General features: G+C 38.9%; 1 protein-coding gene across 1 annotated transcript in view; it reads right to left on the bottom strand.

Annotated features, from left to right (window-relative positions):
* Positions 1 to 9,190: 9,190 nt before the first annotated feature.
* SLC25A36 (solute carrier family 25 member 36) overlaps positions 9,191 to 23,939 on the bottom strand; it is a 37,742-nt gene continuing 22,993 nt past the window's right edge. Inside the window, exons 5-7 of the mRNA XM_064516934.1 lie at positions 19,040 to 19,106; positions 15,042 to 15,331; positions 9,191 to 14,249 (exon numbers count right to left, since the gene is read on the bottom strand). Coding sequence (XP_064373004.1) covers positions 14,056 to 14,249; positions 15,042 to 15,331; positions 19,040 to 19,106 — 551 coding nt within the window. The 3' untranslated portion in view covers positions 9,191 to 14,055. The remainder of the gene's footprint in view (positions 14,250 to 15,041; positions 15,332 to 19,039; positions 19,107 to 23,939) is intronic.

The following is a 23,939-nucleotide window of genomic DNA, read 5'->3' as shown; positions in this document are numbered from 1 at the left end:
TAGTCAAGTTAAATGACTTTATCTCTTTTTAGAGTCTTATGGCCTCATCTCTGAAGAGCAGGGATGGTGCAGACTGACAGCTCTGCACATTGATTCTGCAGCAAGTGCAACAGTTAATTCACCCGACTTGTCAATTCTAAAACTCACTGCTGAGTGCCAAATACCTGCAGAGCTGTTTTGTTTTGTTTTTGAGTGGAGTAGTGTGGGTCAAGCTTTCATGACTGTCAGTCAAGCTAATTGGCAATCAGAATCTATGAATATACAATGAACCTTCTACTATAAAATGCTCCATAAGAAGTCAAAATCCAGTCTTAAGTAGTTAGATTTACTGTTTCATATGTAAATCCATTTACACTCAGTCACCCTAAGAAAGAAACAATTTCTGTAACTAATGTTTCACATATTGAGCAAAGAGATGAGAAAGCTGAAAATTTAACCTTCTTTCAATTCTGTGGGACAGGAAGGACATTATTTATGAAAGAAAATGTAACTGGGACTCAGTCTGTGAATGTTACGACACATTCATTATTTATTGTTTGGTGACCCTATCTGTGCTGCAGAAAGCACTCTGAATGTGAAAGACAATGGCAACATCTTGCATTCAAAACTTCCTTATAAAGCATCTTGGGCTTTTCATACCTGTTACATACCTGTTCCTGTTACATACCTTTTATCCATGTTGGGAGGAGGTTTCTAATTGCCTGTTATCAAGGAAACAATGAAAGAGTAAGTTATTCATTTAGGCATTCTTTTCATGTAATTTTGCCTCAGTTGGGTCCTGCTAACCTAGCAGATTTGAAGTGTCTGTGTGTGTGTGGGGGGGGGGGGGGGGGGGCGCGGCATACACAGGGTGTAAATACTGTTTAGAGAACAATATGATTTGAATTGCTTTAGCTAGTATACTATTCCCACAAGACCATACCACTGTTTCTGCACAGAAATTCTTATGACTAGAAAAACAGTGGGAAAACCATGTTTCTGTATAAAAAGCTGCTTTTGATGTAAGAAGGATAGAATTTCTCCGTGAAAAGACATATGTAAGCCTGAACAAATTCACCATTTTCCCAGTTGGAAAACTTCAGTCATTTATACCATGAATAGGAGTGTTAGCTGGCAGAAAGAGCAAACTGTACACTGGATCAAATTTTCGCATACTTGCAAATCTATCAGTTTTCTTATTAAGTGAAAATTAGTAGTTTTACATAGCTCTGTTTTCAATATTCTCAATCACCATCAGTTCAGGGACTAGAAATCCCAAGGTCAAGAGCAAGCCTAGGTTTCAGAGTCAAAAGTTCAGAATGACCTTTTATAAAAATAGTCACCTTTCACTAGTCTCTCCAGGTCCCCTGGAATTACACTGCTTTTTCCACAATGAACCACTTTGTAACACTTCAGATTAAGAGACCAAATAACAGCTCTGTTAAATAAAATCAGATACTGCAGGTGGAAATGCCTTTCCTCCTTCTAAGTCTAAATCTTTGAAAACTAAACCAACAGGAAGCTAAATCAAGAATTAGTTTGACTACCCCATTTACCTGACTTAGAGTTTGCAGCAAACTAATTTGCATCTATTACTAGTAACCTAAAATATTCTCAATTAATTGTGTCCTGCTTATAAGGGAACTGATACATTCCTCTCAAAAGGAGTGCTTTTGTGGCTTGCACAAAGAGATCTTGATGCACAGCTAGGACTCCTCAATGTTAAAAGCAATATTCATCATAATCCAAATCCTCTCAATACAACTAAAAGACTCTAGTTGACTTACTGAGTTTTTAATCACCTTATGTTGTAGTGACCTCATCAGTTCTTTCGTAGAAAAGAATTAGGAAAAAAAACAATGTGAGGTCAAACAACAACTGACATGAACTTCAGCAAACCCTCAGTAAGGGTCTCATGGCTTACAAACTACCTTAGTTTCAGGGTTTTTTTCTTTTTAATTTGATTTCGTGCTTCTCTGAAAATAGTAACTATTACGATGGATGTTGTGTCCTTGAACCATAGTACTATCCTAATGTTTCCTGTCCAGTGGCAATTTCAGGCTTTGTTTGGGTAAGGCAAATAATTATTTTGTTATAGAGGCAGAGAGAGATGCAATTGCACCCCTGTGTGCTGCAGCAATTTCTACCTACAAAATCAATCAGTAATGCCAGGAAAACTACAAATGAAGATATGCATAAGGCTGAACTACATAAGGTAAAACACTTGCAATACTCTTACCATATCCTCCTTGCCCCTACTTGTTTCCCTCCATCATATACCAGGTTTCTAAGCTCCTTAGAACACTCTTTTTAGCACGTTTGCAGACAGCCCTGGCAGAATAGAGCTGAACTATGCACTGATGTTTCCCCATCGCAATATAGTATTTTCTTTCTGTGGAGACCCCTTTAGTCTCCTAAAAGAGCCACCAAAATTCAGAATGTTCATCACACACCAGTCTAGAGCAACAGGACAGAAAAAACTGAGGCAAGACCTTAACTCTAAGTCTTCGGAGAACCCCTGGTGCAGAGAGGGACTCTCTTCAGTCAAGATGACAGCCAAGGACTCTCCCAGGAGACTGGGCACATTTTCTTTCAAAGTAGTCCAAATAAGGCAGACCACATTCTGACCCAAAGGAAACTGCATAGCAAATCAAAGACTCTCCTTAGCTTGAAGAGATTCAAATGCATATAGACTCTTTTCTCTTGGGAGGGACAGGCTTAACTTCCAGTGCTAAAGTAGCACTGTTGTGCAGAGAACAAATACAAAATTTTTTTGGAGAAGGGAAATCAAAGCATGCATAGGAAGGAAAATAAACTTTATGGCTAATGAATTTCAGAGAAGAGAGGCAAGAACCAGCCACTACAATACCTATCTGCCTCTTGTGAGAAGCCTCTTGGCCAAAGTAATTTGATTCTGAGTGCTCTTTCCACCCTAGGGTTTTTTGTTTGTTTTGTTTCAAGACAAAGAACAGTGACACCGACTATGTTGTTAATGAAAGCAGCCATCATTCCTTGCATCCTATTTAACATCTATTTCCAGGCCAAGCTCCTTAAACATGGAAATGGAAAAAGGAATGCCCAAATTCAGGATCTCAACTGAGCTTCAAGGCTGAGCTGCACATTCCTATCCCACTGAGGCATTAGTGGATTTCCAGTGTCCTTGGCAAAATAAAAGACTTTGGCATTTCTGCAGCTGACCTCCCTTCAAGATTAAACAGCATGGTATACTAGGGATTTTGGTAGAATTCAAGTGCATCAGTCTCACTTTATGCACCCAAATCACTTTTAGCAGGTAGCACTGAATGTCCAAAAAGGTCCCTTCAATTCGTAGATCTTCTGTTCAGACAGAAGAGGAATTACCTGTAGAACTGAAGGTCATACTGCTGCAATATTAGGAGGCATCTCTGGTTTTCCATAACTATGCTGTTGTTGTGGTTTCTATTTGTGTTGAATGAGGTGCTCATAGCAACACCTTGTAGAGTACACAAGACTTTCCAGTCATCTTTGTCAGTACAATTTCAGCTTTGGTTACAGCACTGGGCATCTAGCCATCTGAAATCAAACATGCTTTTTCATAACTCTTCTCTCCAACCTGTAATGCTCAGGAACACCCTCACATCAATGCTTGTGCTACAAAGAAAGCTTTCCAGCATTGCCCTCTTCCCAGTTACTCAGGCCTGACTCCTGGGAACCCAGGTACACCAGAGTCCCAGTTACTCAGGGCTGAGACCTTCAAGAAATGAGCTCTTTTTAAGAGTGGCAGAACATCAGAGTGAGACTCCTCCACCTTCTGCATCTTCTTCCTTCTTCAGCTAGGAGGGAACGTGGCACAAGTTAGATGCAGCTGATTTAACTGAACTCTCTATTTTGATTTGAAATGAGAGGACAAGATTCTTCTCAAATCAACCATTAGCAGCTGCACTTCATCATTTTGACTGGTTTTAATGCAAGTAACTTCAGACACAGGGAGAAGAAGTGTTAGCATGCTAGTGAAGTTTCTCATTTGTTAGTCTTCCAGGAGAGAGATGCTATATCCTGATCACTTGATGCTGTATCATGTCATGCTGCAGTATCACCAAGTCCATAGCACCACACTGCAAGTTTGGTCCATGCTGAAGCCTGAATGAAATTATCAGTCATAGCCTGAGCAAAACTGCAGCATGTACCAGTCTGTTCAGTGATGCTTTCATCCAAACACCACAGCAGACAGCTAATATACACATGCTGTATATGCGGAAGCTCTTGTCTGAGTGAGTGCTGCATATAGCAATATTACCATTTTAGTAGGAATTTGCTCTTTGGCTTCCAAGAAAAAAAAAACCAGCTTTGTGCCTAAACATACTTAGTCAGAACAAGCCATTTCAAGTACACTATTACTAAAATGCTCTCTGACCTGGAGTGAGCTAGGATAGTTCTCGTTTCTTCCTTATTCAAAGCTTCACTGTGACTAATTCCTCAATTTTCCCCTTTTGTCTTAACCTTAATTTCACAAGACAATAAGCCAGGTTCAGTGTAAAAAAAAAAAAAAAAAAAAAAAAAAAAAAGAAAAAAAAAAAAAAAAGTCATTCAGTCCTCTTATGCATTACATACCTCATTCTTTAATGGTGACGCTGCTGATACCCCACTCAGAGCCCACCTTGAGTGGAGACCTCCAGACTTATTACTCAGTCACAAGAATGCTCTGTTTAGTCTGTCAGCTCAGGATATTTGTAAATGTTACTGTTAGAAGTTTTTTGCAATGCTGACTTAAGTTTTCTTGTAGAAAAACCAACATATTTCTCAAATAATGAGACAATATTATTTTCTCTATCCGTTACCCTTTTTTAACACCAAGAGCCTGCAACTCAAACAAGAAAGAACTGTATAGTTGTATGGTAGAAAACAAATCTAGCAACTGGATGCAAACCCAAACCAGGAGTAAAACAAGGCAGAAAAGTTTCCTTAGTTTTGTAAATGTTTAACACCCCATCCCCTTACTTTTTTTAATCTGGCTTCAGCAAAGAGAAAAAAGCTACATCAACTATGCAAGCAGGCCTGAGAATTACTACAGCTTTATTTTGTTTCCCCTCAAAGTTACAATCTGGCATAAGGCTGAAGAGAAACTGGATCCTGGGAAAGTTTATCTTCAGATTCCCCAGAACATGCAAACTAGAAACATTGAATACAATTGAGTAAGATACATATAGTGAATAAGTAACTGAATATAGATCTCGGTTCTCAAAGCCTCACTCATCCTAGGGACTCGGACAAGTAGTTAGAAACCACAGCAGCTCCCTGTTTTTCCCGGATACTCTTTGCCCACAACTTTCTTTAGGAGCAAACTTACACTGCTGAGTCCCTCTTATTTCACCTTCAGGAAGGAAGAGCAAGCTTGGCAGTACTGCCATCACACACAGTCAATTCTCCCTCTGGATTAGGAGAGGCATCTTTTAACAGTTAGGGAGGAATGGAGCTCTATGTTTTTCCAAAGTTTGTCTTTCTTGAGATATTTGTGGGTTTGCTCATGCCTTTTGGTCTTTTCCAGTAAGCCAAAACCTCATGCTTTCTTCTTTTCCTTCAGTGTCACTTCATGTTTGTCATTTCTAATAAACCCATCCCTCCCAAAAATCATTCCACACCCCTTTTTGGGGGACTAGGGTGCAGGGGGAGGTCAGTGATAGCCCAAGTGACATTTCCAAACCCTGAGAATTACCAGAACAGTGTCCCACTGAGAAATATCCTGTAAGATCTGAGGGGTCCTCCAGTGTCCCTCTCTACCATAATGGAACAATATTTTACCCCACGAAAGAAGGTGATGGGAAGGAAGCACAGTTCTGGCTAAACTGAGCTATGGGGAACTACAAGCTAAAATGTCACCCTTGTGCAGCTTTGGCATTTCAGTGTCTGTGGTTTCAACAATTCCTCAGCTGCTGTTGCTAGAGAGGTAATATTCCATTTACATCTAAGCTATAAAGATTTGGCAAGAATCCTCAGTTATAACAGCTAGGGACTAGGGCAGTTAGGGACTATTCCTCTCTTTAATGGGGAAAGATCAATATTTTTGTACTGGTTTTGCAATTTTTACTATTGCAAAGAAAGCACTTTAAGTCTTTGTCCATTGCCTGAATGAATTAGGGAATAATGTCAGACCACCCTACAAGCGTAGCTGGCTGCTTGTCATTTTCCAGCATTTTCCCCTCAGCTAGTCTCCTAGGGAAGTGTGTGAATGATAACAGATCGTTTTTGTTACAAGTAATTCAAACCACATTCCCCAGTCTTTAAACATATCCAGTATGAATCCAGCTGGAGCTCCCAAAGCAACTTGCAAGTCATTCAATCACTGTGAAGACTGGGAAACACTTGCAGTGGCTGAAGTAAAAAAAAAAAAAAACAACCCACAAACTCTATAAACTTTTGCTGATAGCTAAACTTCAGAAGAGACTGAAGGGAAACAAATACCTCAAGGAATGAGGGAACAAAAGCACCTGAAAATAATTTTAATGAAAGTTTACCAGTCTCAGAACAACTTATGCTTGCCTGCCCTTAGCAGCCAGAGAGGACAACAGAAAAATAAAAGTGTTTGCACATCACAGGGAATAATCACAGGACTATTCCCTGCAGGAGACAACATTTCTGGCTCTGTAAAAGGAGTAACAACAGGATATATATCTTTTGCTAGTTCCAGAAGATAAGAAAGGAAACACCTATTTCTTCCCCAGCGCACTTTGTGCCTGGATACGGTTAGAAACAGGGAGTGCCCAGGGAAATCCATGGCACAGTGTCCGACAGTTCCCTGCAGAGGCATCCCGCCTCTGCAAAGAGGGATTCATGCTTACTGCTAGCATAGTTGTATTCTCAGCATTCACTTCCTCTTTCTGTCCCCAAGGATAAGCTAGAGAAACTGAGGACGCAAAAGCTGTTCACATCAACATAATATCAGCAAATTTCAGTCCCAGCCTAAGTTAACTGAGGTGGACTTAACACAGGGATTTCCCTGGCTCCTTGCATTCTCAGTGAGCAAGCAACATCATCTTTCCTAATGCTGCAGTGTACAACATAGCATTGTTCCTTGCAGACAGTGAAACTGCAGCACTTGCAGAAAAGCAATATATGATAAGAGATCTGGAAAAAATCAGATCAGCAAGGACATATCCACATTGCTCAGTTAAAAGAAAAAAGCAACGAACAGCTTAAAGGTAAATGTGTGAAGGGGATGTTAAAAAGATGGATTTGGGGGTTTGGCTGGTTTTAAGGGAGATTGACAAAGGAAAAAAAGCAAGATCAGCCCTAGGTCATCTTTTCTGAAATCCTCCTGAAAGAAGGCACTCCCACTCCACAAGTAGGGGGAGATAAGTAATAGACAGTGAGCCAAATCATTATGAAACATGCAGAGACCACCATTTGGTTAGTAAATGCAGCCTCTGCTATCAGAGCAACCAGATCATGTATCCCTTTCCCATGTTGTTCAGGTACTCTTTCAAAAGAGACTTCTTTCCCTTCTGCTCTCACTACTATTGAAGACCGTTCAGCAACCATTAAAAGCTGTCTTATTTTCAAGCTAGCTATAGCAACAGCTAGCAAATAGTTCTTTATTTTGTAGCAGCAGGAATTTTGTAACTTAATGTTTTCCTCCCCTGGTATTTATCCCTCTGGGACTTTTATGGAAGACTCTTTCCCAAGGGGTTATCACATGTTAAGCCAGAGCTTTATGTTCCCTGGGAGGATACACACACACCCCTTTCCCTGATCATTTTTGTTACTCTTCTCTGAATGCCTTAACTGTGCCTAGTATTGCAGACCAGCTCAGCCCAAGATTTGTACAGTGCCATTGATGCTTTCTAAGCACTGGTAATGTCTTCCTTAGCATCCTGGGATTGTACCTTAAAAAAAAAAAAAAAAAAACCACAAAAAACCCCTATAGGTGAATCAGTTATCGTCGTTGGATTGCGTATATCCTGAATCTCTTGTCCTTTCCATCTGAGGAAAGGACATTCCTAGTTTATAGCAACAGTTCTCATCAGTAATCTGTAAATGATCAACTGTGCATTTTTCACTGTTAAATTTTACCTCACTTGGCCAGGCACAGCAATCATCCACTTTTTCTCCTTTATCACATTCCAGACCCAGAGTGTACTGCCAACTCTTGCAAATTAATTATCCACAAATCACATGAGTAGTCTAACTTTTTCTGCCAACACCACTGACAAATTCTAAATACAACATTAAGATCAGCTCTTGACAAAGTCTTTTAGAGGTCATCAAGCACTTACAGTACTCACCCCCAGTTCAACAATTCTCTTTAAACTCCTCTCTTAAGCCAAGTCTTACCCATGTTGTAACAATCTAGAGATTCGTTGTGGCTCCACATCAGATACTTCCACAAAATCCATACAGATTGGGTCTCCCGCATTTCCTTCATCTAAAATACAGATGATCAGATAATCATCAGCTTATTTTGGCACAATCAACTCTTGCTTAACAATTTCAGCTTACTGTCCATCTAGCTTCTCTGTAACATGCTTTGCAGGAGAGGAGAATAGAGCTCTGCTTACTACAGGTGCATAAGCCTACAGTTGCCTCATTTAACTGTGTTCTCTCTAAAATACTGATACCACATTGAGTCTCTAATTATGCAGTTACATTCCTAAATTATCAGAAGCCTTAAAATATTTTCTGCCAGAGCTGCACTTCACATACCTGTTTTTTCAATCTTTGATGCATTAAACTCTGTCAAAATGGATTACTTCAAGCTTTGTTTACACTCCAGATGCAGTAACTCCAACATTTACACCCTCAGCCCCTTCCCAGATGTCTGCTGTCAGAACAAGATTAGGAAGAGCCACTGACTTCTAACAACCCTAGCTAAGGGAGGAAACACTCCCTTACACAGAAATCTACCTAAAATTAGCAATAAATTTTACCACCTGGAGCTCTTCAAAAGCTCTTAGTCACTTCACTCAATTCTATAAGGACCAGGTATCTCTACTTAAGTGAAACCAGTCTTAGCACATCCCTTGCAATATTCCATCTACAAAACAGAAGCTCCTCCTCTTCAGTATGTTTTCCACTGTTAATGCAGTGTTTTGCTTATATCAATTTGTTCATGTGAATTACAGATTCCTGTCCTGGCATTTCTTGCTTTTGACAGAAGCTGTGCGAGGAGATAATGATGCTCTGAGTCAGCACAAAGCATGTGTGCCAGCAACTGTGCATAAAGGACTGGAGAAATATGTCTTTGGAAATATATATATAATTTTTAATTTATCTTGCTCAAGAGTGCATTATCCAATTCAACAGCTTTCTTTTGTAAAAAAGATCATTGAATAAACCTCACAAGCTTTTAGGTTTGTCAGTCTACACAGCTGCATTAATAACAACCTATCCCTCACTTTAGACTAGTTTGCCTTCATTGACATACATGGAAGCTAGAACACACAACATTGAGAGCAGGCTAGGTCAATCACCACTAACAGTGACTGAAAAAAGTCACAGATGTGCTGCTTTAATACAAGCTTTGGGGACATCTGAATGGCTCAAAGACTCCAATCAGACATCAGGCCCAGCTCCATATTAAAGGATTCAGTTTCAGAATATACTCCAGGTGAAAAAAATGACAGATGCTCCAAACAAAATCCAGGTATATTTGCAGAATGTTGACTCATGTTTCAGATTTGTGAGAAGTTCTGAGCAGAGATTCTGGGTCAAATAGCTACTGCTTAAAAAGAAAGGATATTTAAGAATGTTTCAGATTCAAGGACAGTTATACCTGCTCCTGTAATCAAGTCTGAGCATTTTAAGGAATTACAGCCCTTTGTTTTTCAGCAGTGGTTTGTACCAGCTGGCATTTTAAAGGGGCAAAAGGTGTTCTGATCAATTATTGAATCTCAGTTGAAGGTCAATAACACTCAGCTGTGCAGAAGTGACTGTTTACAGTATTCAAATACAACTGCAAGAAACATATCTGACTTAAGTCATCCATGAAACCCAAACAAGAACATATCGTACAAAAAAATACAGAAAACATTGTTTTCAGCTACTTTAAAATGTCACATGATAAAAACATTCACAGGGATCTCCTAATGAGTTGCTTGTTTTTAATCACAACTGTCCAGGCACTGGTATATCAATAATAATTAAAAGGTTTAAAAAATAATGTACAGTTTAGCACAGAATGCAACATTTGAATAGAAGCACATAATTTTAATTTGCTTTTAAATTTAAAACACTCCAAAAGTTGCTATATAAATACAGAGTAAATGCACATAGTTTACAGCCAACTACATGTATGTAAGAATAATAGCAAACCTCACATATGCATTAAAATATTCTCAGACTGTCATTTGTGAGTGTTTAGCTATGACTCCTAGGGCATAATTATGTTCACATATGCAGGGTAGGCAGACTCTCAAACAGAAGAAATGAAAGCTTACATGATCAAGTCTTTACAGACAAAAAATTAAGAAAAGTTACATTTACCGAGGCACGCTTCAGTGTTGAGCTTGTTTTCTGAATTTAAACACAGCTTAAATAGGAAGCAACATTTAGAAAGGATCTCCAATCTTTTTCTCTAGAAGCATTCCTTTAAAATGCTACACTCTGAGGAATGTTAAAAAGGTAATTATAAAGAACAAAAACAGTATAGCAGAAACTGTCATTACCAAACACCTTGATTAGAAAGGAAATGTATGGAGTGCATTACGTAAACAGGGAACTATATAGGTGCAATGTCAATATACAAGTGGAGTGGCTGATCTTTCAGTTGTTTGCAATTAAAACAACAAAAATCTCTATTAACCCTTAGTGTAAACCTGCTTAAAACAACATTGGCTAGCAGAGGAGAAATGCAGAGAGCAGGAGCAGACCTTGCAGCCAGCTGAAAGGCTAGGCCCAGCATGCTGCAATGCCCAGGACTCACCTGCTTCCCTGCAGCACTACAGGTGCTGCAGCACCTGACTGTGCCCCCACAGCAGCTTTTCACACCCCGGCATCCTCCCCTGCCTTGTCACCCCAAGACACTACAGGTACTTCAGGGGCAGCCCATGGTGGCACACATGCAGCAACCTCTGATCTGGGCATGCTCCAGTGCCATCTTTTGACGGATGCAGAGAACAGCAGTCTTGCACAGCCTAACTGGTTGCCAAGTTAAAATTAGCAGCTTGCAATGATATTTAAGTTTTATCTAAGCAAAGCATGTATGTGGAAAGAAACTCATTGCTGAGAACAGCTTCAGACATCTGAGGCCTTTACTGTAACTGAGAAAAAGTGATATAAGAACTACATGAAAATACAAAATGAGATGACCATCTAAGTTACAAGGAAGCTTAGATGTACTCTTTCAGTTTTACAGTTAAGGATATCACTGAATGTAGCATCTTCTTATTCCCTTTAAGACTTTATAATAAATATCAGGAAAATTCTACAAATAACTTAAAGATCTTTGGGAAGTATTTCAGAGGTAACTTTGTACTGGTAGTTTAAAAGTAAGACAAAAATCCCAGGAAGTTTTGGGTTTGTATTTTGTTACATAAAGCAAACAAACCAAAAAGAATAGTCACCCCTGAAATGTAAAACATTGCCTAAACCCCCATTAAAAGTGGAACAAAAAGCTGATTGTCTCTTCTTGGCTGTTAACAAGGACAGCTGGGTATGGGAGTTAACATTTTCTTCTTTAAAAACTTCATTTTGAAAGCAATTGCAGGGAGCCTATCCTCACCCAGACAAGGCAAACACATGGCACCCAGCAAGTTAATGGAGGAGATGTACATGCAACCACAGGGGAGTAGACCCATGAAACAAAGGAGAGTAACTCTCATGAAACGAAGGCTAATCCAAGTATCAACTGTATTCATGAACTCCAACACTGAATATGGTCTTCTGCATTTTCTTGCCAACTAGAAATTGAGTTATCACTGAACCAGCTGGATACCCAAAGAGGAACCCACCTTCCGCAAAACAAAGATTCCAGTAGGTAGCTATTCCTGTACTTAGTTATCTGAAAAATGGTACCACAGCAAGACCTAAAAAGCCAGAGTCATGAATAATACAAAATACCGCAGATATTTTCCTGGCAATATTGTTAGAAAAAAAGCCCATTTTAGAAGACACATCTAAGTACTCCCCCTGCTTGTTTAAAATAATGATCATGTTCACCTCTGGGCAAATCAGACCGCGTATTCCTTTTTCTTTAAAGGGGTAAGATGACATTTTCCAAAGACAAGTCAATCCAACCAAGTCTCCACTGCAAGGGCACTACAGTGGGCACTGTGCACTCTGTAAGTGGCTCCTAGAGGCATGAGCAATTAGTACAGAGAATTACATGGAGTACTGAAACATTTTGACCTAGTGTGGAGGACAAGATGGGGTCAAAATAAGACAATACAAATGAAAAGGCAGACAGATCATTCTGTAAGCTTTGAACCTTTACACATGACCTACAGAACTCTTGCAACTGAGATCCTATCTACCTACAGCACATAATGATTTATGCTGCACAGCTTACATGGAAACCAAACTGCATGCTTTGTTTAAAACAGAACTGCATGTACTGAATGCAGGTTTGGGCTACAGGAAGAAAAGTCACAAGCCAGAAGGCCACAAAGTGCATAAGGAGTCATTCAGAAGATAAAGCCATTGCACACAATGCACAGTTCAATATACTGAAGTACCACACTGGAAGAGTTGACTGCACAGTTCTGTCATACCAGTGTAGCAGCATTTATGTGTAGAAAGCTATTGCCCCTGATTTATAATGGTCACCTTCCTCTTAAGGACCACAGATGCGGTTCTAGAAGTAGTCAAGGTACAAATGAAATGTTTGTCTACAAAGCTATATAAGTTCCTGCAACATTAAACCTATGATTCTGACATTCCAACTGTATAGTTTTGGAAAACCCTGTACATTATGACTGAAACTAGCTAAGTCTTGCTGCTGAACACAACACACTGTTTTGCCAGTAGTTTATAGAACTATGAAGAACAATGCCTGAATATTCAGACAATTTAGAGGACAAGGTTATACTGTCAGCTGCAGTTCTGCACACAGCCTCAAGTTGGAAGAAGTGATACAGCAATTTTAAAGGGGAATACTTATGAAAGAATTCTCTATTAAAGTTTTTTCCATCACTCTTAACAGAGGCTAGCTGCACTGAAGAGCTCTCAACTCCAACTGTTTTCTGCTTTCTGGTTGTCTTAGCCACAGTGATATACATTCTTTCCCTGTACTCCAAGGCAGGTATCTGTAAGCTAGGTCAGGCTCTGCAAGAAGTAGTTTCAGGATAATACACAGCTTATTCTTAGGTAGCATGAAACTGTATTTAAGGGAATCCTGTCTTCGCAAATGATAGGTTGCACTAGTTTGGATTTATCATTACACTGAGAATCCCTAAAGATACTATTAAACACCATTCAGCAAGTTCTTCCTTAGTTGCATGAGTGATCTGACAAGTTGGTAAGGAAAACTGATGATACCAGAGAATGTTCTACAGGTCTCTTGCTTCTAAAAATGAGTGAAAGGTTTTTTTGGGTCCCTGCGCCATATTTTACCTTGAGGTAGCAACATGAAAGAGCTACACACACCGACTACTACCTCAGTCTCTATCTATATGCATCTTCAGAGCAAGTGAACAGAAGTTACATATTCGTACGTTGCCATACATATGAAATCTGATCTTCCCCATTCTTCCAACAGGTTACTGTGCAGTAAAACAGAACAGAAAAGTGTACTGAAGAGCAATCACTTCAAGAAGGGAATAAGGCTGCCCCAGGATATATTTTATGGCCCCTTGCTCATCCATCAGGTCTCTGAAGCTGACTGAGTGGCCTTGTCTAAATTAAGAGATGTAAAGAAAATGCAATTTTGAATTAAGAGGTGTATAAAGGTATTCCCCCCCTAAGGGGCAGCCCCCATTTATCACATTGCCAAGAGACCATACAATAAGGCAGCACAATTATTCATAGTTGCCCTCAATCTTCTATTTTGTCCATAGCTGCATGTTCCTGATATCATTTTCCTTTTGCCCACAACACTGGCATAGACATTTGGTGGTCCACTCCAGTCTTTCAGTCTTCCACCTTGCTCTAGAAGGTCTTGTGACACTGCTATCCATCCAGCATGTAGACTACCACTTCATAGGTTGACATCATGATAGCTGTGTTTGGAATCTGTCTGATCAGATGTGTAGTTAAGCCTCGGTAGAGGGCTCCATACCCTTCTTCTCGCACAAGCAAAGATAGTGTCTGGAAGAAAGATCTGTATTTTGTTCCCTCTTCTCTTAGCCTTGTTCGTACAACCTCTGTTTAAAAAAAAAAGAAAAGAAAAATCACATGTGGTTATGTTCACCACTACTTTCTTTCCCAGAAGCCAGTTGGTGAATTTAAAAATTAGAAAGCAACCACTCCCCCTCCTCAAATTCTCAATATCAGAAAGCTTCAGAAAACCTCAAAAAAAAAAAAATCAAAACAAAGAGGAGGAAGACAGAAGAGCAAACCAAGCAAGTTAAATGTTTAGCTAGCACCAGATATCTAGCCAAGCAAGTGAAGTTCATTTGCTTAGTTAACATCCAGAAGACTACCAATGTCTAATGTTTTAGCTTGGAAATTGCCACCAGTGAAGTATTCAATTCACTAACAAACTCAATATACACAACTACTTTACTGGAAAATTAAGTGCAACTGAAAACCAAACAAGACAGCATGTTAGCAAGTACTGCCTTGCTTATTTTCTTAGAAGGAGGATACAAACTAAGTGATGAGTTATGTGAAACTGCTGAGTGTAGAGAGAAATTCCAAGTGAAAGACTATTGTACCCCTAAGTACTTTTGGCCAGATTCTGGTAAGTTCTCTGTGGGTGCCAGGAAAGCAAACACCTAAAAGAGGCTATGCTAAATATCCATTTAAAAGTATTTTCCACTTTTATATCTGAATACTATGAACTCCTGTTGACTTGCCAACTCAAAAGTAAGGAGCATCAGACAAAGAAACAGCTCCTTATGAGCTCTTGAGCCAGTAAACCAAGAGCCTGCCAGAAATCACTGAAAAGATTCCTGTTGACCGCTTTGATTCAGGCCCTCAGACATCCCACTTACCATGGGGATATGCTATTGATGTTGCACAAGTTTTGGAAGTGGCAGCAGCCATCATCATCCCAACAAAGTCTGAAGCTTCCTTCGATGATTCATCCTCATTGTCCATGGCAGAAGCAGTTTTATATTCTAGTAGTTTCCGCTTAATACTCTCATAAATAACAAAATGAATAACAGTCTCAGATATGCCTGCATATGATGCTGACATTCCTCTGTAAAAGCCTTTAATACCATCTGATCGATAAACTTTCTGGACACATTCAAAAGCACTCATTCGCCTTTCTCCACGATTCCTGAAAAGAGAAAAACAAGATAGACATGAAGCTGGTACAACTAGAAACTGAAAGATAATTAAGCGGAGTGTTCCTTGAGTGACACAAGGACTTCAGAAACATCTCACACTGATGCCCAGGGGCTCCAATTCAGATATACTTAGGAATACAGAACTTGAAGTGAAGGTCCCAAAGGCCTTCAGCACTAGATATCAGTAAGTCCAAGACTACTAAGTCTTGGATAGTCTTATCCAAGCCAAAGGTTATATGGCAACTAAAGAAATCAACACCATAAACAGTTGTCAAACACCTCCAGGTCTGTTCAGGTATTACAGAACTGTGGACCAAATTGCCTGAAAACTAACTCACAGGAAAATCGTAAGTTTGTGACACCAGGGGGTGGGAAGGTACTTTCTTTTGCATATGGAGACCAGGTGTGTCTCCCCCCTCCCCCCAATTTTATCTTAAATAAACAGCTCCTATAGCATGACAATTACCCATTCTACTCTAGAAGCACAGGTCTTGCAATATGGATTTAGGATTACATGGCTATGAGGCACATGAACAAAGGGGTAGCTATGAGTTCAAGCATCAATCCCCACGCACCATCACAACAGCTCTTAGTGAAGAACTGGTAGGTCTGGTGTGAAGAGGACCAACCAATGTAATGAAAGTAGCTTTTATTTGATTCCACTAAGCTACAGCTAATATCAAGGAATATGTTCACTAGATTTTCTCCCTGCCCCACCCCCGTTCATTTCACATGTGTGAAGAATATTAAAATCTTCATCCACAGCCTCTTGCTTTTTACCTTCTGATGTCAATGAAACAAACATCAAAAACAGATTTCAAATTATGCTAGACACTATCAACCAATATAAATGTGGGCATTGTACATCTTGAAATACTTAACACACTAACAGCTGCATACAACTATTATGACACTGCATAAAGCATGCTTCAATGCAGCAGTGAGCGCAGCCACTTGAAGCACCTGGATTCTGCTGGCAGAGGTCTCCTGCCTGAGCAAGGAAGCTGAGCATGGAATAAAACAGTAACTACCCTTATGAAAAAGGATCATAGGTCATACAGATACGTCAAAGCAAAACAGACAGCAACAGTACCATTGTGCAAGTAGTGAGGCATCACTAGATGGCAGAATTTAAAGCCTGATGGTTTTGATCTGCCATGTCAGACAGCAGTGAAACAAGGTAGAGAGCACAATTAAGAGCTTGTTTTAGAGAAAAGAAAAAAGAACAGACAAACATGTACACATAGCCACAAATCAGATCAGATCTGGACTGAGCTAAGTTGCTGATGCTGCTGCAGAGGAGCAGACAACACTGCTGACGAGACAAGAGAACAGAGCAGAAGCACAACTGCAAAGAGCAGCAGTGGGACCTCTGGCTGCAGCTCCTGAGGACACCTCCAGTCCACAAATCCCACTTGAGGGGGCACCCAAACAGACTGCTTTAAGAAGTTGCTCTTCTGATGTCCAAGATGCACTGTGTTGCCTTAGAGCCCAAAGCAATTTCACTTTGGGAACAAAACTCACCTTCTTCCAGGTCTTACTGGGATCAGTGGGAGTTTTAAGAACTTCAGCAGAAATGGGATCAGGCCAGGATAATCCCCTACACTGAGTGTTTTCTGCCTCTAATGACAACTAGATTAGAAAAGCTATAAATGCGGTATGTAGAAGTAGTGCTGGGTTAGCCCATATAACTGCGTTGTCTTGCACTCAAAGACAGAAAACAGTTCCTTTTGCAAGTCTCCCACAGGGACAATGTGCTTGATGCTGTGTATAGGAGTAACATGCACATGAATTCCATAGCTTTCCCTCAGCCACATGGTTTAAGCAAACTGATGAATGCAAAAAAATGAAGCAGCATAATACTATCAGGTTGAATACACCAAACACTGTTGCCATCACCCCAACCACATGCTGGCATCACAAGAAGTTTTATGATAAAGCTAGTTCTGGGATGTATTTACTATCATCTTGCAGCTGAATATGCCTGCTAAGAGGAAGAATGCTACTATGTGCATTAACAGAGAAAGTCCAATAGACTCCCAAAATAGGAATGCTGGGGGGTTACTATTTCAGAATATTTGGCAGTTTGTATCAAGACAATAGCGTCCAGCAGAGCAGTTTTGTCTTACAATCCACCCCATATTTAGACAGTATTTACCTGGAGTTAAAAAGCATACTGATTAACTGTTCCACTCAGATGGTCTTTCCTTTTACATCATGTATAATTAGGAACTCCAATATTTTGAGCTAGTTTAATATATTTCCATATTGCTTTTAACTAAAGTTTCAATTGCAAGTTCTACAACTAAAAGCAGCTTGCAATGACAAACTGACTTTTTTGTTTTAATGACATTTTGATGCCCAGTTATTCCTCGGGATATACGTTAATGATTTAGATTTATGAGAGAACCAAGACGATAAGTTAGCTAACTCTACACATCTACGATTGTTATACTATAGATCAGAACCACTTAAAACAGTTACCTATTCCCAAAACAAATACTACCACACAAACAAGACGTCACAAACTATTGTGGCACACACTAGCAGAAGGAGCACTTCAACTGTCAAGATTACAGAAATTAAGTGTATATTGGGGCTCACATTCGGTACATTTCAATCCTCTGTACATCATCAGTTAGTACATTCTGCCCTAGCAACCTTCAGGGACTCGTAAAAGGGAGGAATTAAGGTGAATTCTTTGAAAATTTTGTACTTAGTTTTTAGACTCTTATTCTACTGAACTCTTAAAACAGAGGATTATAAACTAGGATTTTTTCCAAAAGATGAATCCTATTTGACAGAATAAAGTCACTAAGATGATTTTGTGAAGGGGAAGAAAAAAAGAACAAAAAACCATTATCACAAAGATATGTATCACACAGAAAAGTTTGATTTTTCTGGGCTGATGTTTTCACATTCCACTACTAGAAAGAGGAACAGGTGAGCTATAAAGCAGTTCTGGTTCATTAGTGGATGAAGGATGGATGAAGTAGTCTGATGGTGTACACCAAGTGTTCAGAAAGAAGGTCTACAAAAATGAACAAGACAGGTTCCTTCACATATCTGCATCATATCTGAGTCTCCCTACAGTTTTAAATAAAGCTCTTCTTCCCTGACTATTTGCATAAAATAATTATACTCTATTACAAGGTCTGTAAGAATAAACACTTTTCATAATAGAAGTTGTTTGGATTCATTACAAAATGAATTGACTATCCTACATTAGGATGATTTCTATGTCCGGATCAATGAGAGTCATGTTTTTATAGAACAGAGCGCATAAGTGAAAGAAATGGAAAACAGTATATTTTAGCAAAGGTTCAGAAAAATACCTGAAAATGCTAACATCCTTATTTCAGGGATTCTTAGGATAACAGCTCAAAACAATAGAAGTTAGTGTTTTGTCAATCATGTATTAATGTATAAAAATAAATGAGACTTTGTCATTCATTCAGACTTTGTTGGCCAGAGACTACTGCAATGCCTCAGGCATGACTTAATAACATGGAAAGATTAAAACACAGAACAATAGTGTAACTCAGAGATCAGTACCAACTTTGTAACTTGTGATGCTGGCTATTAAAAGAAATGTTCCATCTTGAGATGCAGAGCAAATTCACAACACTACTCTAAGCAAAGTTTCACTATGGCAGTAAGATTTCTAGTTGCCACTAGTAAGTTCTTAACATTCTTACCTTGCATCAAGCTGTAATCGTGTCTTTACTAGCCAAATGGGATTGGTTGTTGTGATTGCAGTAAAACCTAAACAAACATTTAAAAATAAAAGTTAGATGTGATAGCACCATAAAAGCAACTGTACCTAAGTTGAAACGCACACAGTAAGGTACAGTTGATGCAAAAACTCGGACTATACTGATTTTTAGAAAGTACCCGTTGTAGCCCTTTAATGGTATTTCAAGAATCCATACAGCTAATAAACATTTAGCTTTTTTTAAAAAATTTACATTAATATTTTGAAAGTTTGATTCTTAGCAAGAAATTCCCCATATAAAAATAAGCCCAATTGTGTGCATTTCCCTGCCTGTCCGCTCATACCAACCCTGTTTCGACACCAAAGAACAGCAAAGCTATCTAGACTAATGTTAGCCAATTAGTTCAGAAACATTTCAAAAAGAGCATGTTACAAATACAGCTATAGCAATTCAAGACAGAAAATGTTGTGTCAATTTAATTTTCTACCTGAAATACAATCCTAGTTTAAAAGCATGCAAACTGAATACTACTTTTGGTGTAGTTAAAAGGCATATATTACTGTAAGTTAAGAGATTTTTTTAATACTTAAGTATAAAGAACAGTTAAATTTGAGAGCTAATATTTAGTATTCAAAGCAAAGATTGTTGGTTGGCCCAGGAATACTTATACAAGCATATGAGTGTTTAAATTGTCAAAATAAATAGTATGGCTTCTAACTATCCAGACAGACAGCAACTATTTGGGCTTGCATCAGGGCTAAGTGTTAGAGCTATGATTTTCAGTCCACTAAAGAAAAAAAGGAAGAAAAAGAAAAAAGAAAATGAATTCAAAAAGAAAAAAGAAAAAGAAGTAAGAATCACTCTTACTTCTGTACAACTGTGGAGAGAAAAAGAGCAGAGTGAAAGGCAGCTCTGAAAAAAAAAAAAAATAAAAAAACATCTAGAGTTGTAATACTACACGTGCACCGTTAATGAGGTGACATGTCTGCAGGAGGGAAGAGGGAGAGGGAAAACTGGAACATGGCCAGGCAAGAGATGGTAAATTTAGACACTCTGTGCTTCCTAAGTGACACACGACTTGTATATCACTATGAAGACATGCTGCCCTCCTGCAAGGGAATGGACTTGGGTTGAGGGAAAGCAACAAAGACTGTCTTGTTCAGTGCATTATCTGGTGCACAATACTTACACAAAGAAGAGGCTATTGATAAGCTTGTTTATGGAGGTCGTTAACAGCTTACATAAATATATATATATTTAGCAGAACTGCTTGCATACTCGTTACTTCTGTTCAATCACAATCTATGTTTACATTGTACACAAATGACTGCAATACTCAGAGAGAAATGCCAGAGGATCTTAACTGTTTCAAGGTTTAGGCACCCCTTCCCCCCACCCAAAGGTTTAGGTATCCCCCTCAAAGTCTTAGAAATAGGTCATTAGGACTTCCAGTCACAGTTCTAAAGACAAGTTATGACTACCTGTAAGGTTAAGAGGCTATTAGGATTTGACTGTATGTGTCAAAATAGCAAAAATTACCCTTACTAATTTCATCAGTCTTTGACTAAACAAATTGGTTTTTAAACTGACTCCAACTCTCAACTGAATAACTTCATGCAAAGTTACTCACTGGGTAGATCATAAACAATTTTTTTTTTTGAAAAAGACACTGTTTCTCTATGTCTCAGCACATATTAAGAGTGAAATCTTAAGCCAAAAGCAGTAGTGTTTTATATCCACACCGCACATAGGTGAATGACTATGCAAAAGCTCAAAGCAACAGGGAACTACTTTGCCTTAACATGGCACAGGACATCTTTAAAACATCACATCTGCAGAAAAGGTTCTGCAGTTCAGCTGGCTGGAGCCCTTCTCACATGGCAGTTTATGCCGTAGAAACTCCAGTTCCAGCAGCACTCAACCCTGCATTGCGCTAAGTGAAAGGACACTTTCTTGCATTTTAACATTTCTTTTGCTAGCACTAACAAAGCTTCAAGTTTCTTTCTATGCTTCAAAACAGTACCTTTTCAGATGTATGTTGCAGTAAAATGCAATATGTGCATGACTGCAACAAATACATTGAAATAAAGTGGGGAAAAACTAACTTCCTCCCACCAGGCACTGTCCAGAGAAGACCTCTCCCTCAAGACACAAAAATAGTTCTAAAGTCCCTCCTACTTTTAATCACTTGTCTACAAGTGTTTTAATGAGTCAGACTGCAAGACCAAAGTCATTTGCATTCCTATTTAACTCTAAGTTACATGCCTCAGGAATTTTGTTATTGCTAAACTACATTTTATAGCGCTATTTCTCTGCTCAGCCCTTTCTCCCTCCTAATCGGTGCAAAGATTTGGTCTCTGTAGACCCTAAACCCATAACAGAAAATACACAGCTGAGACCAGAGGCAACATCCAAGTGGCAGCAGTGACTACATTTTCCCAGCAAAAGCAGGATATTTCTAGGCAGAAAGGGGTATATTGAAATTTGCCAGCAAATGCTGGTGGGCACTGGACACAGCAGTGCCCCATCCATCTAAACCGGCACTCCCTGGGCTGCTCCAACCGCTATTTAAGCGCAGCACTCCTAACAGTAGGATCAAGACTTCACAATGTAGCTAGATTTTTTTCCTTAAGGCTGTTTGAAACCTAAGTAGTACAACAGTTTGGACCAAAGCTTTCAAATCAAAGAGCCTTCAATAATTCAGGTGTCCAAGATGAGATCACTGTAGCTCAAATTTTACAGGTAATATAGTTAGTGGAACAAGCAAAATACATTAAGAGTTGAGTGATGCTGACCTCAAGGAAGGCACTCAAACAGAAAACATCCAGAATTTTGGGATCTCTTTGATAAGATAAGCTTTCTTTTTAAAGAGAGAAAACCTGTAGCAAAATTACTGGTTAAAAGAAAAGAAGGGTGAGGGGCTTTGAACTAATACTATGAAGGTCTATGCTTCTCTATCCCAATGTCCTATTCCCCACCATCCCCCCACGCTCATCTCAACCCTGATCCTTATAACTCACGTTTATGAAAGTTTTGTATCCTCAGGAAAGGTTTAAGACTACAGATTCATTAGGAATGCAGACTGATCTGACAATACCAGAAGTCCTTCTACTTCTCTCTATATTCTAGTTCCCTCTACAAAATTGTATTTTATTTTCAGATAGAAAGAATTCTCAAACTGTTGAACTATACCAGCTAGGGACAGGTAAGATCCCAGGTATTCCTATTGTGCATCACATTTCAAAGGTTAGTTTTTTAACCTATAAGCCAATGTAATTGATACAGACACATATGAATATGGAATGTTGAATTAGAAATCAAAAGTAGTAAATTAAAACAAACTAAAAGAAAACAGAAGGAGACAGAAAGGAGACTGTATACATTTGAAAAAGAAAAAAAGTTTTTTGAAACAATGTGACACCACAGAATATCAGCTGCAGCATTTTAAAGGTAGCTCTGGGACACTGGAAAAAAAAATAAAAATAAAGAGGCCTGGTTTAACCCAGTAAGGGACCTTTGATTAGCCAACAGAGCTAAATAAAAGTAGCAGCCATCAGTGAAAGGTATTTTCCACCTTTCCCTGAACTGCACTGAAAAAACTAACTCTTGAACAGAGTTAAGGAGCAGTGATGTCTTTGCACAATGCACATCATTTGAGTTCAAGGTAATGAAAGTGAATTCCCCATACTTTGTTTAATAGATATTACAAACCCAACGTGTGGTTCTTACACTAAAGGCTGCAAGAGACGCTCAGTTCAGTACTCACGAGGTTTAAGTTAGTCCATATTTCTGCAGGAAGTGACCTGCGGATGGGGAGCATGAGATGACACGATCTCACTCTTTTCACGGGAGAAATGTACAGTAAATGCCTAAAATAGACACAGGCTTTTCTGTATCATAACAACAAGCAGTGACCTCATCAGACACATGTGTACAAATTGAATCCCATTGGAAGGATTTGTGAATTAATTATTGTGAGATCTAACTTTTTTCAGGTAAAAGTTTAGGAAAAAAAGAAAGAAAAAATAATCAGAACAGGCCACAGATATTAAAATAGTTGTGTAAAATGCACTGAGTACTGAAATTTCTGCCCGTTTGCAGCAGTTCAATTTTACAGCTCAATACTTACCTATAAATCAGATTTACAAGTAAACTCTCCTCCTTCCCCACCTCCCCCAAAATATAATTAAAAAAGAATGATAACCTTGTCAAAGGACTGAAAGTGTAGTAAGATGCCTTATGAAATCAAGCTTTCTAGTATCAGTAGTAAGTGAACTAAGTACTCTGTTTCTTAGTTGTCAAGTTAAATGTGTATATACTACTGACAAGTTTGAAAAGCCTGGTGTCTCTGTAAATAGAGTGATCCCAAATTAAGTAGAGTCTACACTTGGGTTGGTTTGCCAGTTGGAATTCCAGAAAGACTGGTAATACTATACTAGGCAAAGTACCTTTATAGCAATAGATTTGCAACTATGTTGTCCAAATTAGGCTATGAACCATAAAAAAAAAAAAAAAAAAAGAGGCAAACTTGAAAGCCATACAGGAATCAAGCACCTCATTTAGGTCTCCATGTGAGTTTTTACCCTTTGTTGAGGCAAAAGCAGTTGAGTAAGTGTAACAAGAAGGCAGAGTTCATAGCAAATCTGAGAATTCAGCATAACTTTGGAGTGTGCAGAGATAAACCACCTTCACACAGGTAAACATTCTCATTCTCCTTGTTGCAAGACACTTCAGATATATTCCCTGCCCAAGTCTTCAAAAAAAAGAATCACGTGACATGCTAGATGGTAAGTGAAAAGTGTTGCTGAGTATATCTTCATGCTGATACATGGGTATTTTACAGAATGAAGGTGGTGTGAATTATATGCTGGAAGCTAGCACA

This window comes from Dromaius novaehollandiae, chromosome 9 (genome assembly GCF_036370855.1).
Source record: "Dromaius novaehollandiae isolate bDroNov1 chromosome 9, bDroNov1.hap1, whole genome shotgun sequence".
Lineage (NCBI taxonomy): Eukaryota > Metazoa > Chordata > Aves > Casuariiformes > Dromaiidae > Dromaius > Dromaius novaehollandiae.
This window is presented reverse-complemented; position numbering and strand designations above follow the sequence as displayed.